This window comes from Tetrao urogallus, assembly GCF_951394365.1.
Source record: "Tetrao urogallus genome assembly, chromosome: 5".
NCBI lineage: Eukaryota > Metazoa > Chordata > Aves > Galliformes > Phasianidae > Tetrao > Tetrao urogallus.
The window spans coordinates 16,977,716-16,993,510 of record NC_136818.1 but is presented as its reverse complement, the minus strand read 5'-3'; the positions used below and the strand labels follow the sequence as shown (position 1 = coordinate 16,993,510).

Sequence of the window (15,795 nt, the reverse complement as noted above, 5' to 3'; positions counted from 1 at the left end):
TCAATTTTAACCAACCTTCCAAAAACCCAAACTGCATGTGAATGTTAAAGAATATAAATTAATTATATTTAACTCTCAAAAGTTAGAATAAAAAATTGTCTATACATAAAAATATATATATCACACACACAAGCACAAAATCTAGTCTTTGCCTCTGGTTTACTTTTCTTCTCATCATGGATGCTGTCACATCACTATCACTTAATTCAAAATGTCTGGTCTTGATGACATGTTGTTGATTGTTGTCAAAATGATATAAACTCCCATTTATTTTTAAAGAACTCTCAAAAACAGAGGAGGAATATTACAACTACAGTAGTCAGGGTTGTGCAAACATTGTACAAACGTCTAGAGCACAGAAACATATCTACCCTTAAAAGAAAACTATACTTACTAGTTTTGCTTGCTGTGCATTCACTGGATCACCATACTGGAGTAAAGCTTGAAACTGGTTATTCTTTGTGAATGTGATTATCTTCAATACAGCACCAAATTTAGAGAATATCTGTCAAAAACAAAGTTTTATACACATGTTCCTGCTAATTACAAGGTCAAATTAAAATGAAATTTGTCTTACCTGATGAAGAACATCCAGGGTTACAGGATAGTACATGTTGTCAATAATTATTCTAAGCACCGGACTTTGAGCTGGAGTAACTGCACTCTCACTAACGGTGGTCCCACTTATGGGAGCATTTGTTGCCTGCACAGCTGTCACTGCCTGAAGAACAGCTTGGGCCCGCTTGAAAAGAAAATTACAAAGATTTTACTATCTCAAGACAATAGCTAGAAATTAATTAGAAAATTGCATGATTATTCAGGAAAAAAAAATGAGTCAGAATATGAATGTAATGCAGTCCAATCCATGAGAAAATAAAAACAAATACCTCAATTAAGCCTTCAAATGGCACAAATATCAATCTTCCTAGTAGCAAGCTTACTGTTCTACTATTAACTATTAAAAAATCACTTTGTGGATGTCAAAACTCCTTACATACTCTTAAAGGGGAAAAAAGTGCAGAAGCCAGTAATCTTTTATCTTGTTTTTTCAACAGTCTGTACAGTTAATATTTCACTGCCACTTTAATTACGTGGAAAGTTCTGTGAAGAAGGAATAATGCTGAACACTGTCAAGCTTCTCTGATGTAACACAAAGAAATAATGCACAAGACAGACAGTATCAGAAAGTACTATCCAGAGAGAGTTAAACAACCTGGTGTCTGTTATTTACCCTTCTTACTAAAAAGAGAAACAGAGAATCTTCTTCCACCATGAGTTCTTCTGTTTCCTTCTGGTTTGTTTTTTTAAATATCAAAAGCATGGTTTTAGAAATTCAAAGGTTTATGAAGACATGACAACAACACACATCTACATAACTGCTGCTGCTCCCAAAACTGAAAGTATCAGAAAGATAATTTTTTTCCTGAGAAAGAAAAAGTAGTGGATTAAAAAAAAAAAGTTTCAGTTACTACTTCCATTAGAACAGTCTTACATGATTACTTACACGATGCTGTTCAAACTGAAATCAATCAACGAGTTAAGGAAGGATTAAAAAAAATTAAAAGACTTGCTGAACGCTGAGAAAATAAAATTTAACTGTATTTACAAATAACTACTGTAATTCTACAGAAATGCCTTCTGATAAAGACATTCTTTTTCCCCCCAATGCATGAAAATTGTTACAAATTTCAAGCTGTTCCGATATTTGGCTGAGTTACATAATTATTTCCTACTCCGTCTGTGAGCACAGAAGAAGCACATCAATTAAAATTCATGTATTTAAGTGATTGGAGAATGTTGAACTGTGCAACCTACAAAACCAAAACTTTTAAGGTTGCTTTTAAACAGACAACCCTTGATAGCACTGTTCATGTACGCTTACACATCATGCTTCAGTGCACTAAAGTTACACTAAATACATGATGGGGTGAAGGAACGCGCGTGACTTAACATGCTTACACAAGGATAATCTATTAAATGAACACAACAGAGAGCATTTTTTCACAGAAGTTCAAAACCACATTTAGGATTTATATAAACAGCCACTTCTGAAGATGAACATAAGAAAACAATCTTGAAATAATCACTGACTTGCGGTAAGTTAATCTTTTTTTCCCGTTGTAAAAAAATGTTCATCACATTAGGAGGAAAACGTATTTTGCACAGGCATTATTTTTGCCAATTTTTCCATCAGAAAAAAGCAAAAGTTTCTGTACTAGAAACAGGTATATGCATTTATCTTTCTTTTAAAATATGTTCTGCAGAGGCAAAAACTAATTATTTTTTCCTTCTGCTAACATGCACTTTTATCTCTGCACTGAGCATTAATGTGTTCTTCATCAGGAACAGAAGATCACAGGAGAAGAGCCCACCAGTGCTACCAGAGCATTCATTCAAAGCACTGAAATGTAGCCATTCGCATTAGTCATTAACACCAGGGAAATTGAAAGAGATATTACAATCTCAGGTGTCAGAATTAAAATGTTAATTTTCTCATCCTGCAATTTCTAAACTAAGACGTAAATTTATTTTGTGAAAGAATTTTAAGTTAAAACATCTTCACAATCTTTCCTTTCACACTAAGTAAATTCATCCTAATCAAAGGATCACAGAGAAAGCAAATCTTCATTCCCAAAACCACTGGTAAAACTACTGTAGTGTTTGAACGTGGACAAAAGTAGATTTAAATAACAGGTATTCTTGATTGATGATGGTATATATGTCACATACCCTACTGCCTATATTTCTAATACCATGTAATAACAAATATACCTGGTTCAGTGTATTATCAGTCTTCAGTTCTTTATGATTGGAATACTGGATATAGATAGGTTGGTTACGAAGATGAGGCGTCACAGCTGAATAGTAATTAACCATAGTGATAGCTGCTTCTTCTGTTGCAAGTTCCAAAAAAGCCTATAAAATCAAGTTACATTGATAAATTTCAAGTAGACAACCTTTGTATTAGAAGCACAAGAAAGAAGACAAGAGTTTTGAGAACACATTTTGCCAAACATACACCTTTATAAGACACCATCCTCCAATTACTAACTTTATTTGCCAAGCCACCTCCAAATATTCATCTGAAGGAATGCAGAACTGAGTATTTAACTTGCAGTATTTATCCTACTTCCTACTTTATTTAACTCTTAACCAATCCACATTCCCAAACAGAATTTACAAGACAGTATAAGCTGATTTAAAGAAAGAAAAAAGGTTTTTACCCTCCTCCTCTTTCCTCATTAATACTTACTGTAGCATGATGTATTACAATACTATTTTAACAGCATATTTTGAAATGAGGAAAAAAAAAAAAAGCAACAAATTACCTGATTTTTCCCTTTCAGCATCAAGATGTTGGTTACCTTACCAAAAGGTAAGCCTAAAGCAATAACTTCTGTTTCTGTCACTTCCCCAGGCAGTTTTCTGATATGAAGAACACGAGAAGGCGCCCCATCCATTTTATCTTCACTTTTGAATTTCTTGTTGTCATTACCATTAGCTGAAAGACATATCAAGACTATTTGAAGAGTTTACTGCCATTATTTGTGCTCTGTTTAAAAATGCTTTTTATTATAATGTAAGAATTTTTTAGAATCACCTTGTCTTGTCTAAAAGAAAATGGGAGTGTTTAGAACAAATTCTGAAGAAGCAACGAGAAGAACATGAAGAAACGGTCACACGCACAGAGGAAAAGGATCTGGCAGTGTCAGCTGACAGCCAGATGAATGTGAGCCAGTTGTGCGCTAAGGTGGCCAAGAAGGCCAACGGCATCCTGGCTTTGTACCAGAAACAGTGCAGTCAGCAGCACCAGGGAGGCGACTGTCCCACTGTACTCAGCACTGGTGAGATTACACCATAAGTACTGTGTTCAGTTTCAGGCCCCTCACTACAAAGAAGTCACTGGAGCCCTGGATTGCATCCAATAAAGCTGGTGAGGGGTCTGGAATATAAGTCTTACTAGGAACAGCTGAGGGAATTGGGATTTTGTCTGGAGAACATGAGGCTCAGGGGTGACCTCATAGCTCATTAAAAATTACTGGAAAGGAGGTTGTAGCAAGATGAGAGCAGGCTTCTTTTCCTGGGTAACTAGCAACACAATGAGAGCTAATGGCCTTAAGCTGTGGTAGTGGAGGTTTAGGTCGGGTATCAGGAAAAATTTATGCTCCAAAAGAGTGGCGAGATATTGGAAAAGGCTGCCCAGGGAGGAAGTAAAGTCACCAGCCCTGGAAGCCTTCATGTAAAGGCCAGACACAGCACAGAGGGACACAGCTTAGTGTGCATGGTGGTGATGTTGGACTAGATGATCTTTTCCAATCTTAATGATGCTACGATTCTTTAAAAGATGGACTGTTCAAGGATACCAACAGCTGTTTGTGACTGCTCATTTCCTAATCAAGATGAAAAGCACAGTATATTTTTTCCACCTCATTTTCTGTGACGTATGTTGCGTAGGAATACTAATTAAGACTCAGAATGGCTTGCATAAGAACTGTAAAGTAGTCAGAGGTAAACCAGTTCTGTTTTTCTCTTTGTTTTTACCTTGAATGGAGACAGATGGCAATGGAATAAAGTAACCAGAAATACTACTAGTACAAGGCACAAAGTAGAAAAGTTACAAAGAAAATTTACTGATGCAAATACAGGAGAAACAATTAATACTAAGAAGAACCATTTTGAACCACGGGCTCATTCATAAGAAAGACCAGCTAACGATAATGCAGTTAACAGGGAGGGAAAAGCAAGACAAGTATTTCTACTAGAACAAGGGGAAAAAAAAAAATAATAAAAAAATAAAAAAAATAAAAAAAATTAAAAAAAATCAAAAGCACCAAGAGATAGTTTTGAATGTTTTCCAAAATTCCTTGCACAAGATTCCAATAAAATTCATTAAAAAAAAGAACTCAAGCTGGAACATATGAAATAAAGAGCTAGCTGGATGGAAGAAGTTCTGCTTTGAAAAAACTATGTGAGGAAATATTTACTTACTTTGGCCATAAAATAATAAAACTACTGCCTACAAATATGTCACTGAAGTAACATCAGAAAGAATTAAAAGCTAAAGCACAATATTGTCTTAAGATACAAGGATATTAATGAATTAATGTTGAAAAATCAGAACACATTTAGATATGAGAGAAACAAGCATTAAGACTTCCTTTTCTGTATTTCTGGCCATAAAACATGCAGTGTTCAATCTTTCATTTCATCTCTGGAAAGCCACTCAACAGCTATGTACTCTTCTAAAAAAAGAAATTAAAAACCCTGTGACTAGAAGAAAAATATATCTAATTATTAGGGTTCAAATTCATGGGTCAATGAGGATTTAAAAAATAAATTCATGAACAAGACTGACTTTATTTACTAACTAAAAAATTAGAAAAAATAAGAAGAGGAAAAAAATCAATGCCAAGCATTTATGTTAAATCCTCCAAAAGCCTCACCTTCATAAGAAACCCATGGCTGTGATTTCCAGAGGGACGGGAATAAATAAGTTCTCAATTATCACTTGCTGTAACTACAGAGTACAGCTCAGATTTTGCATCCAGGCAAATTATTCAGACCTGATCAGTTGCATGAAATATTTCATCCATATGTGCCTAAATTGAGAACAGTAAGTTATGCTTAGGGTATGCCTAAACTAAAATTAAGAATTTAAGCTCTTAGCTCAGTTTGCCTAAATCATAACAAGTCAGTCAATATTAAAAACACAGAATGGAATCAATTCATTTTTAGAAGCCAAGGATATCCACATTTCAGTTCTGGATCCAAACAGCCAGACCAAGTAACATATTTCACTAACTTCTCAACACTTCTATCAAAACAGACTAACTCCAGTCCTTTGACCAAAGCTGCAAAGAGTTCCTATTTTGAGTAAATACAGTCATTCCCTGTGTTTTCACTATGGAAAATGACAGGAAAGGAAAAGATCTGTACACAGCAAATTATTTCTACCACTCTCTTATATCTATTCCTAACAGCTGAAGTTCCTGTTCCAATTCAGTGTTTCTGCTTTCCAGGTTCTTGCACCACTGAAGATTTTGTAAGTCTTTTTCTATTTGTTCTACAAAAACCTTACAACATACAAACTGGTTAGAATTGAGGGTGTAGTATCCAACAGACACTGATTTCTAGGAGAGGATGAATGCAGTAAGATCCACCTTCTTTGGCTCTGCTGCCACATCTCAAGACTATGGCTTGGTTTCATACGTGTGGAGATTTACAGAATAAACACTCACTTTCAGAAGATAAAAGGTAGATAAATATATGGAAAATAATACACGCAAAAATACACAGAGTATTACACTAAAGATGCAAGACAAAACATGGGCAGCTACTTGAGGATCTCTGGCAATAGCGCTAATAAATGAAAGTAAGCCGGACAGAGCCACTGATTTGCTGTCGGCAGAAGCATACTTCAGACACTGAAAGCTAAGCTTGTGATAAAATTCACAAAATGAAGCCATCAAAATTTACCACAAAACATTTAATATTGGAAAAAAAGAAAATGGAAAAAAAAAAATTAGTTGTCTTGCTTTTCTTGAACACAGAAAAGAACGCTTTTTTGTAATCTTCAATTATCCAGCCAGTATAGCTTAATGCAAACTTACTACTTCAATAAGGGCAGTAACAAACTTTGCCATATATTAAACACATATGTACGTAGACATGAGTTTTCAAAACATTTGTCAAACAACCAAATTATCTTTTGGGACAAACAGTGAAATTTCTGGCATCACATGAAGCATCTCTCCCTAATTTTATACACTGTCTTATGTATTAGGTCAAGCAATGCTTCTCAGTCAGAGACATCTTCAAATTATACTTGGGTACAGAAAACCAGTATTTAAAACACGGAAACACAAATTGTGCAGAGCCACTGAAAGGTAAGCTACTATTAAAGCACCAATTCTCTAGCAAAATAAAAAAACCCAAGCACCGAGAAGAACATTATTCATATCGTCTGTTTTCTGACACAAGACAATCTGAAAGATGCTTCTGGAAAAAGGCAAAACTGCAGAAAATTGGGAAGGGGCAATTTCAAAAGCCAGCTAATAACTACTACCAAAGAAGTGCTATTGAAGTGGAAGCTCATTGGCAAGAAGTTATTCCACCAAAAGAATAAGATCTGTTCTGTAATAGCCAGTGCACTGTTGCAAAGTCCTCTTTGGTTCTCCAGCAAGGAGAGAAAGAAAAATCCAATTTCCATGCAACATCAGTTGGCTAATCTTAAGCAGAATCTTGTTGCTACAAACAGCATTCAAAATCATTATTCTCCAATCTAAGCAGGATCCTGCAGTCTAAACATAATTGACACATAAGCCACATCCCTATTGCACAGAAAACCAAGTCATGGAAACTGAAGACGTAAGAGCTGACAAAGCCTGTGAATGAGCATTATCTAAGCAATCTGCATTCTCTGACATTTGTAGTTAGAAAGTCCTCTTTTATTAAAACAGGACCGAAAACCTATGTATATATATATGTATATATATGAGGAGCAAAATGAAGCCTAAGGTACACAAGTTAAGTCTGCAGCATTCAATCATTCAAGTTATAAAGATTCAATGTTCACAGGCAGTTTTTTCTACAGAAAAACAAATTCTAAAGTTCAACGTAACTTCTACACAAGAACAAATAAGATTTCCTGCTGAGAAATAATTTTGGAAACATTTTAAAAACATTTCATCCTAAGGAATTTTTCTTTGCATACTTCCTCCCCTACAAAGATACATATCAATACTACCTGAAATATTCTGAAGTCAAAATACAAGAGCTGGAAAATATACACATCGTTTTACCTTGAAAATATACAAATCATATCCTTTATGTGTGTAATTTTCTGTAACAATAATTGTAATGAATATTTACTCTAGAAAATAAAAGCTACAGCAGTAAATATTCTTTTCTTCTTCATTCATTTTCCTCAAAGGTTCCTCCTCTCATGTTCACAATTTCTCCCAGTTCAGAAACTGTTCAGAGCAAAGACTTGGCATACAATAACTTTTAACTTGTTATTTCTTCAACATAAGGAGGAAAAAAAAAAAGGCAAACTATAAATCCTTTTATAGCTGCAATATAAGAAACAATTGATAAACCTGATTTCTGCACAAGCCACTCTGGTTCAAAATCATCACTACACTCCAACAACCAACTACAAAAGAAAGGAATGTAAGTATTCGTGCTCTCCTGGAACACTTATTTCATCCTCACCACTTCACATAGAAAAGACAGGATCCTTACTAGCAGATTTATTCATAGTTTCTGCTAACATCAACAATATTTGTTCCTCCTAAGTTGAATATACGAAACTCAATGTTAAAAAGTAGCATCAGGCATATATCTGCATAGGAAATACGTGACTAAAAGAAGGCAATGCAATTATGAAAATATTTAGTTTAAAATTGCAGATTCTGACCACAATCAGGAAGATTAAATATCACAGTAGTTACCTGAAAACAATCACCTGTATTAAACAACGAAAGAAAACCACGAACGAAAAAGCTGCAACACAAAAAGAGCACTACAGCTCCATTTCTGAGGTTCAGCTATGTGTATGTACCTGGCCTGATATGGATGACAGAAGATAGAAAGAGAGGATCTTTGGTAGGATCAAGCGAGATTTGCTGCAGGAGTCAACAGCTTCCCAAAAAAGGGAAAACCAGACTCTTAATTTTCATACAGATAGCTCAGAATCTAAGCTAAAGATAAAATCTGGAATTCAGAACGGTTGAAATGAAGAAAAGAGTCAATAACGCATGCAAAAAAGATAAAAACTATTGAGAATACAATGTTCTGTAAAGCTTGCATTTTTTTAATTCTAAAATTGCAGGTTACATGTTCTGTGTTAACTCTATTGGACTTTTGTTGTGTTGAGGACCTCTGGGGAGAGAGGAGCATGTTCTCCAAGATTTGAAACTTAAAAGTATGTTATATCTTACTATCCTTGTTGTGTCACGTCACTACCGTGTTGCAGAAATCTTACTCCTTAACTGAAGCATCCCATCAGTAATAAAGCCAGAGCCTTACTCCAGATACAGGCCACAAGGCAAAGGAAAATTCTAACCGAATAGTAATGAAACTAATCCTAAACTATAGAGAATATTGCCTATCAGCAATTTGAGTTCAAATACATAACCACGGTCAGGCAGATAAAAGATTATCTATACTGCTTTTAATTAAGAACTAGAACAAGCACATCTGCATCCAGTCTGCGGCTGTTTCAAAATCCACTGATCATGTTTTGTAATTATAATACAGTTATAATGTGGCATATTGGCTGTTCAAAGTTGCACAGGACCATCCAAAACAAATGTCAATCACTCTTGCCCTTAAGAAATATAAAAATAATATGGCTAGTGTGCAATGCAACTGAAACGAAATAAAAACAAGTTATGGCATAATGATAAAGACAAATTAACTGAAATAATTCTAATAGCTGTATTCTCACTCTCGCATCTGGAGATGTGGTTCCAGTTTGTCGTCAGTGGTTGTTTTTTTCTCTTTGCTGTTTACCTCCCAAAGTTTCTTAATTTACAGAAAGATAGTGTTCAAACATCCTGAGCATTAAAATTTAGGCTGTCCACACACAAATGCCCACGTGAGTCTGCTCCAAAAGTAACACCCCCTCTTTACTATGTTGGTGATATGGCAGTAGAGGTTAAATCATCCAACCAATACTCCAGCACATTTTGTTGCTGTGCAACACATGGCAGCAGAGAGGCACTCTGACAAAACTGCATCGACCATGGAAATGTGCTACTGAATTCCTCCATGGAAAAAAAAAAAAAAATTGGCATCCACTCACATTCCTCAATGCTTGCTGAAATTTTATGGAGAGCAAACAGTGGATGTCAGCACAGTGAGATGGCCAGTGGTGCATTTCAGCAGTGGTGACATAGACAATAGGTAAACTCCATTGGCACAGGTTTTTACAAGTGCAGCACACAGGCTATTGTTCACCACTGCTGAGAATTCGTAGCTAATGATGGTGGTGACTATGCTGAAAAGTAGTGTTTTGTACCTGAGAATTTGCTCAATCAAATTGTGTTACTGTGCTCTTCGTTTCTTTTGTAGGTTCCATGCAACTAAATAGGTCAATCTTAAAGTAGTTCCTCCTATGTAAATTTTAGTCTATTATGACACTTTACAATCATGTGGTGCACTTAAAATCTTTCCAACTACTAACCAGAGTGTGTGCCAAAGTGGCCAAAAAGGCCAATGGCACCCTGGCTTATATCAAAAACAGTGCAGTCAGGAGGGCTAGAGAAGTGACCATATCATAGAATCATGGAATGAGTGGCCTGGGTTGAAAAGTACGTCAAAGATCATGTAGCTTCAACCCTCCTGCCATGGGCAGGGTCACCAACCACCAGACCAGGCTGCCCAGAGCCACATCCAGCCTGCCCTTGAATGCTTCTAGGGATGGGGCATCCACAACCTCCTTGGGCAACCTGTTCCAGTGCATCACCACCCTCTGTGTGAAAAACTTCCACCAAATATGTAACCTAAACTTCCCGTCTTAGTTTAAAACCATTCCCCCTTGTCCTATCACTATCAACCCATGTAAACAGTCATTTCTTCTCCCGTTTACAAGCTCCTTTCAAATCCTGGAAGGCCACAATGAGGTTTCCCCGGAGCCTTCTCTTCTCCAAACTAAACAAGCCCAGTTCCCTCAACTTTTCTTCACAGGAGAGGTGCTCCAGCCCTCTGATCATCTTAGTGGCCCTCCTCTGGACCAGTTCCAAGAGTTCTGAGTCCTTCTTGTGCTGGGGGCCCCAGGCCTGGATGCAGTAGTCCAGAGGTGCCTCATAAGAGCTGAGTATAAGGGGACAATCTCCTCCCTCTCTCATCTCTAGAGGCTTTCAAGAAAAGGGTAGATGCAGCACTGAGGGACATGGCTTAGTGGGCATGGTGGTGATGGGTAAATGGTTGGACTAGACGATCTTAGTGGTATTTCTAACCATAAGTGATTTTGTGAATTATAATAAATTTGAAAATTCAGAGGTAAATTACTTGTGCTCAGGTAGTGTTAACTAAAAACCAACTTCACTTAATGCGCTATCAAAATCAGAACATCTGTGTTAATACTGTAAGTTAAACAGGGCACTGAGAACACTAGTATCTTGCATGCCTTAGCACTAAGTTTTCTGTGAATACAATGAATTGCCTATAAAAGTCGCTGCTAACCTTCCCTACTAATGAAGTAAAAAATGAGATGAAGATTAATACTGCCATTTAAAGCCAGAGGAGCTTGGTGAGCTCCACTGCAAAACAATTTTTGAAATATTTTTACTGAATTAAAACACACAAACATAAATAATGAAAGTGACAGTGGCTACAGTATAAAAATACAATTTTCCTTGTCAATCTTTCGTCTTTGGTAACTTTCATAAAACTTTCTTCAACTTTTGCTTTTATCTATATCCCTTTAAATTTTTTTTCTTTTGTGGATTTCAGAAATACAGTTCATGGCATGAGCACCTTCATATACACAGCTGTTCCTAGAACTTCCATTGAGTAGTCCTTCACCTGAAAGAAAGAAGTCACACAAGAAGTTTGGCATAAAAGTAACCCCTCATAAAGGAAATAACCTTTGTAGTTCTTCAGAAAAAGGGACTTGATTCTCTTAGAAGTTGAAGAATAGAGTCTAGTGTCAAGAAGATATTCCTTATATATCTAGGCTTCAGCTCTTGTTTCTCAGAATCCTGCTATCAAACTGTCCTTCGAGTCATTGGCAGCTGTGTTCATGAGGAAACAAATTCACAGTTCTCACGGCAAGGTAATTTATGCTCTTCTAGGATATGAGAGATGAGCATGATTATGATACGAAGAAAGAATGGACTTGGACAGCATTTTCAAAAAAGCTGAAAGAAAATGCTAATAGTGCAAGGCCTGCAATTCTGCAAATTCAACATATCTTTGTCAGCTGGTAATAAAATGCGTAGTCAAATATAACTTTAAAAAAAAAAACAAACACAAAAAACAGATATTTGTTGACCCAGAATCTTACAAGGTCTTTTTCCTAGCAATAATCTATGATGGGATTCTACCCTCAGATGATTACAAAATGATGTTCTTTCATGTTGCTCATAAAGTTCTTCTACAGTAAAAAAAAAAAAAAAAAAAATCTTGTATACTTTACAATAGACATGTTTAAATGAAATTCATCACAGCTAAGAACAGTCATCAACTGCAGGGGGTCAGAAGTAAGCAGTAAGAAAATTGCACAGCATCATGCACAAATATCCAAGTTTGTCTTCTTTTCAAGGCAATTCTTTTACTGGAGATACACAAAGTACTTAAGTTAGTAACTTGCAGTAAATCATAATATAACATACTCCCAACTTCCCTTTATCTATACGGTCTTGAAGATGGGTAACGATGACCAAGCTGTTAAGAAATTGTTCAAAGATCACAACTCCTATTTTCAGCAATTTCTTTGGTCTAATATGGTCAGCTTTCCTTAATTTCATACCATTTATCAAATTATCAGTGGTTCAAATTATCAAATAAATACTTATACAACAATTATTCAAATGCAAAACCAATGCCTATCCAGCAATTTTGCAAGGCTTTTTTTTTTTTTTTTTTTTTTTTTTTAAATAGAAGAGGAAAAGAATTCATACACAAGACCCTGCAAAGGAGAAAGAAGGTACACATCTTTCATACCTTTAAGGAAGAATTAGCACAAGAATACACTTAAGAGCATTACACTACAGTATTCTATCTGAAAAAGAAATGAGTATTACAAAAATTTTCGTGAGACTATTACTGTGATAAAAGAGTAAGACAACTATTTTTAAAAAACTGAGGTTTAACCTCATCTCTAAACACAGAGCCATTAAAGATAGTTCAATTAGACAGTACGTGTCAACTTCCCTGAATAGGTCTTTTTAAAAAAATGAGTTTTTAAAAACACTGCTTAACAGCAACAGGTCTGAGGCAAACTGTTTTATAAGAAGTTTGATATATTTTTGCAGAATGGATTTCAAAAGAAACAAGGAAACAATTCTCAAGTTTTTCTTCTAAATTTGGGCCTGTTAGAGTCACAACTGGATTTTCTGGATTGTATACTTTTACCAACAAAGCTCAAAGCACAATATCTGCTCATAAAATATCAGGAATCTTATGTTGAAAAGATGAATGACTAAACCAGAGTAGGTTTCTATGTATTGGGAAAAAAAAAAAAAAAAAAAAAAAAAAAACAATGAACAGGTTTCATGAAATGACACCAAACTTCAAGAAGGCATTAAAGAGTTACAGAGCAGGTCAGTTTCTATGAAATGCCTGCTTAACCAAGACCTTCAGCAATGACTACAGATTCCCTGAATAGGCCCTGAAAAGTTACAATGGCTCAGCTACAGCTGATAAATCCTTTTCATTGAAGTTTTAAATTCATCTACAGAAAAAAATAAACAGTGTTGAAGCGAAAGGAAGGCATTGGTTTGGACATAAAGAATGTTTCAATTCATCTGGCTTCAGGAAACAGGTACAAAAAATTAACACACCAGTTTCTATTTCGGACCCAATCATTTCTGCATCTCTAATCTGAAATTGTTAAAGAAACCTGTGCAAAACTGGAAAATGTACCTTCCAGGTTCCTGGTAAACAAGACAGATACAAGAACATATGCACATAGGAATAATACTGAAATGCTGATTTAACCTGCTCTACAGATTTTGTATGCTATTTAACAAAGGCAGGCAGAACAGAAGCTTGAATGCAATCTCAAGAAAATGCATGAAAACAAACCAAGAAAACTTTGACAAACCAGGACTCCTTCCCACACACTTCTGTACGGAATGATTTGAATTCAAACACTGCATTTGTGATCGTGGGGTTTTTTTTGTTTCTTTTTGTTGTTGTTTTTTCCCCCTGGGTATTTTTCCGGAATAACTCCTTTATACCTAATTAGTATGAAAATTTGTTACAAACAACAGATACTACAGGAACTTATCTCACACCACCGCCAGCTGATAATGAGATCTTTTCTTGGAAACCGTTTATGGTTCTGGATGCCTAGAAACCTACCAAGAGGCCTTGCTTGTTTAAAACAGAGAATCAATTTGTTTGGAAACTCTCTTTGGTGCTAAAGAAAAAAAAAAAAAAAAAAAAGAAAAAAAAAGAGAGAGAGAGGAACAAAACCTAGATGGAGGGTAGGAGAATTTGCATTCATTAAACACAAACTCCTCCATTCAGATTATGGAACCAAAGCCATTTTTCCCAAAGAACTCTCAGATGAGACAAACTCAGACTTCAAGTTTTAGGGCTTCTTAGAAAAGCTTCTCTAAATTTTCTTCTGAAAGCCCAAACATGTAATTCTTTTCTTTTTTTACCCTTTCAGCTTTTCTTTTTTTTTTTTTTTTTTTTTTTTTTTTTCCTTTTGATAAGTAAACTTCCATTTAGCTTTCCTGATTTTGAAGTTTCTCATTTCAAATGTTCAGGAAAAACTAACTTGTCCTGTAAACACTGACATTTCACCCCCACACTCAACGCTCAAACCCAAATGCACCCTCCACACAACTCTAACTCCCTTTAATTGTGGTTTCTCATTTATGAAAAGCAAATTGCTGAAGCAGTATTATCTTAGACTGCTGAGGATATCAAGAAAATGGAAATGAGAAGATGTACCTGTTTCAGAAACAGAAGAAAGGACAAAAAGCAGAGGAGATAAATAAGCATTCCAGGGGCTCTAAAATGACCACAAATACATTATTTTTCCTCTTCTGACAACCCACTCATTTTCCCTATACTGTACATGATCTAGAAATTGCACAGTCATATTACCAATCTCTATGCTGCTCCAATGGAAAGCAGCTCTTCTTAGCAATACACTTTAGTGCTGTAGCAGCTATCTCAAGAGTATGAACACTCCAGCACCAAGCAGGGCAGAAACACAAGCAGTTGCATGTTTTTTTCTTGTTTATACTAGGAATGCAGGAAGAGAACATCCACTCTGGCAACATCTGCCATCACAGCATATTAAATATATCATGAAACTGTATCCAGAATCCTAATCTTCGTTTACTTTACTTTTAATATAGTAGTAAATCTGGAACTAATACTGCACTGCTCAACAAGTAAATACAGATGGGAATATATATATATATATATATATATACACACACACACATATATATATATAGCACATGGAAGCTGTGAACCAAGCAACCATTTGGAAAGACCAAGTAACACCGATACCATGAACTAATTCCTCCACATTTCAGAGAAAAAAAAAAAAGTTACATGTTCTCAGAGAGAAGAAGCAAGACTGTGAGGAGAACTCTCACAAGGAACTCAAAGAAAGTGTGAATGTCAGGACCATACACTGCAATGAAAGGCATTTTATTATGTGCTAATTCCTTAAAAGCCTTTCTATCTAGTAACATCATAGTGGTTAAAGAACAACCTAACGTTGAGATTTTAGTAACACTGCCATCTCAGACTGAAGAAGCAAAGTGAAGTTCACTGCTTTTGCAGTCTAAATGAGAGCAGATCAAATTCTCTTTTCTTGAACGCATTACAGGGCAGCATAATTCCCGTAATTACATACAGTCCCGTAATGCCCAGGCTCACAGAAGCTACATGTGAAAAAACAGAAGTCATAATGAGTTGTTATCTGTTTACCCTTAACTGGCAGTTCTGATTCCTTACTTTGAAGGCAGCAGTACAAGACAAGTGTAATTTTTCATTCTGTCATCCACCATTGGTGTACTGTACAGACATCTGAAAGTTGCTCTTTGTTTCATGGGATTACCTTTCTCAGGTTCCTGAGGATTTTGACTATATGTA

General features: G+C 35.7%; 1 protein-coding gene across 4 annotated transcripts in view; it reads right to left on the bottom strand.

The window, feature by feature from the left end:
* Window positions 1-15,795, bottom strand: part of PTBP2 (polypyrimidine tract binding protein 2) — a gene marked incomplete at its 3' end in the record, with an annotated part of 44,357 nt that overhangs the window by 14,816 nt on the left and 13,746 nt on the right. For all 4 annotated transcript variants that reach the window (XM_079535690.1, XM_079535691.1, XM_079535692.1 and 1 more), the window contains 4 exons: window positions 3,330-3,502; window positions 2,773-2,916; window positions 578-742; window positions 395-505 (listed from right to left, as the gene is read on the bottom strand). In XM_079535690.1, the coding sequence (XP_079391816.1) occupies window positions 395-505; window positions 578-742; window positions 2,773-2,916; window positions 3,330-3,502 (593 nt within the window). The remainder of the gene's footprint in view (window positions 1-394; window positions 506-577; window positions 743-2,772; window positions 2,917-3,329; window positions 3,503-15,795) is intronic.